The 2,397-nt window shown below is 50.3% G+C and overlaps 1 protein-coding gene across 1 annotated transcript; it reads right to left on the reverse strand.

Annotated features, from left to right (window-relative positions):
* Positions 1 to 114: 114 nt before the first annotated feature.
* sox14 (SRY-box transcription factor 14) lies at positions 115 to 2,094 on the reverse strand. Its single transcript, XM_029000292.1, has one exon. The coding sequence runs from the start codon at positions 1,582 to 1,584 to the stop codon at positions 868 to 870; it is 717 nt and encodes a 238-aa protein (XP_028856125.1). The 5' UTR covers positions 1,585 to 2,094; the 3' UTR covers positions 115 to 867.
* Between the last annotated feature and the right edge of the window lie 303 nt (positions 2,095 to 2,397).

Genomic DNA, 2,397 nt, shown 5'->3' on the forward strand with positions numbered 1-2,397 from the left:
CCACAGCGGGTTCGGCTCGCTTTAAAATGCAGGAACGCCACAAAAAAAAAAAAAAATAGATATATGTATGTATACCTCCGAGTTGGGGGTGGGTGGGGCAATATAATCACAAGATTTTTATAACTTGAAGACAGATTGTCTTTATTCAAAACGTCTTTGCTCGGCAAATGAACAAAGATGCGAGGTATCACCCTTCTAAGTACATGTTCCTTTCCATAACAAGACAGATTTTTTTTTTTTAAATGATCATCATCTCAGATTAAAAATACAACACGAACTGCGTCAACTTCATAACCGAAGTTCTTTCTCAAGATAAAACTCAACGTGTATTAGCACTGAACCACAGGAGAACTGCAACAAAATAATAATAATAATAATAACAATAATATTAACAGAAATAAAATGTAAAAAAAAAAAAAAAAGATTTCCATTCGTTACTTTAAACAGACCGTCTAATGCGATGTGCCAGCAGGGTAAATATATTTAATATAACCCGTATATTCATTCAACTCAGAGGTCCTCGTCATTACCCGAACCAGATCGTTTTAGTGCCAGACAAAAACAAACACCAATAATAATATTAATAAAAAAAAAAAATCAAGACAATCATACAAGAAACAATTCTGGCCAATCGATAACTGTGCAAACCAAAAAGAATCGTCTTGAAAACAAGATGATAATCATGATTGATAATCGATCATATTAACCGTTGGAACAAAATGTGATTATACCGTCAAAATGTACATGATAATAAATAAGTTTAAATGCCTTTTTTTTTTTTTTTTTTTACGTTGTCCGGCAGCCGTCAATAAACATTATTATAACATTTACACGTGTCCCAGTCGGCGGGCCGGCGGGGGTCCCGCCTTACATGGCGGCGGCGTGCGCCGACGAGTACGGGTCTATGCCAGTCTTGGTCATACCTGGGAAAAGGATGTAGGCGACGGGCGGCTGTAAACTCGACGCCGACCAGGCGCTGCAGTTGCACGGCACCACGTAGCCGGGGTTGGTGGGCGACGGGTGGGTGTGGGTGTGCTGGCTCGGGCAGCCCAGGCCGCCGAACGCGCCGTTCTGGTAGCCCAGCGACGAGGCGTAGGGCAGCGCGCCGGCGGCCAGGCCGTGCGGCATCTCCGCCATCTTCTGGATGGCGCCGGAGCCGAACTGGCTCGGGTCGAGGAAGGAGTAGGGCGCCGAGGCGGGCGGCAGGAAGGCGCGGGCCTTGTCGGGCGAGCCGAGCAGCGAGTCCGCGGCCGACACCGGCAGCCCCTTCAGGTGCTCCGCGTCGCCGAGGTAGGGCAGCGGGAAGACGTAGCGGTCCTTCTTCAGCAGGTTCTTGGGCTTGCGCCGCGGCCGGTACTTGTAGTCGGGGTGCTCCTTCATGTGCTGGGCGCGCAGGCGCTTCGCCTCGTCGATGTAGGGCCGCTTCTCGGACTCGGACAGCAGCTTCCACTCGGCGCCGAGCCGCTTGCTGATCTCCGAGTTGTGCATTTTGGGGTTCTCCTGGGCCATTTTCCTCCGCTGGCCCCGGGACCAGACCATGAAGGCGTTCATGGGTCTCTTGATGTGATCGACCGGCTTGGACATGGTCTCGCCGCGACCCGCCGGGCGCAGAAAAAGTTGTGCGGGTATTCACCTGTCCCGCGGGCACATCCACACCCACTCCCACGGTCCACGGAAAAGTCGCGGAGGGGACGGGCAGCCGGGAAAAATCCACCGAGGCGAGGCGAAGTCCCGCGGAAACCACGTCTTTGTTTTTCGGACTAATCTCATATAAACATATATATATATATATATATACACACACACACACCCACGCGCGTAAAAAACACGGGTTTTATAGATAAATATATATATTTTAAAATCTTCTCTCTCCTTTTTGGTTGTTGTTGTGGTTGTTTTGTTGGATTTCGGTCTTTCTTTCTCTCTTTCTCTCGATCGGCGACGCACCTGGCGGGAAATGAGGAGGAGCGCGTGAATGAGCGCCAAAAGCGGCGAAGTTCAAAGGCTGCGCTGCTTTTTTTCCCGGCACGATCCGGCAGGGCGTTCACTCCGCAACCTGAGCGGCCAATCAGCGCGCAGAGGCCGCCATCCCACCTTACTTCCCCAAAAGCGGGACCTGTCTCGTGTTCGCAAATATTTAGTAAAACAAATCTATATAAATATATATATTTCTGCACTTTTACTTTTACGATTTTTACGAGAAATGCAAAAAAAAAAAAATCACCGCTACGAGACGAACGCGAAACAATGGCGGTGCGTGGAACAGTCACGTCAGAAGCCCCTCTAGACAGCAGACTCCGGTCTCGGGGTCCCGCTGTCGCGGACGACGCCCCCAGGCAGGACGGGGGCCGCCGCACCTGCCCCACGCTCCTCATCTCCCACGGAGAGACCAGCCGA

Source organism: Denticeps clupeoides, chromosome 13 (assembly GCF_900700375.1).
Source record: "Denticeps clupeoides chromosome 13, fDenClu1.1, whole genome shotgun sequence".
In the NCBI taxonomy this organism is placed as follows: domain Eukaryota; kingdom Metazoa; phylum Chordata; class Actinopteri; order Clupeiformes; family Denticipitidae; genus Denticeps; species Denticeps clupeoides.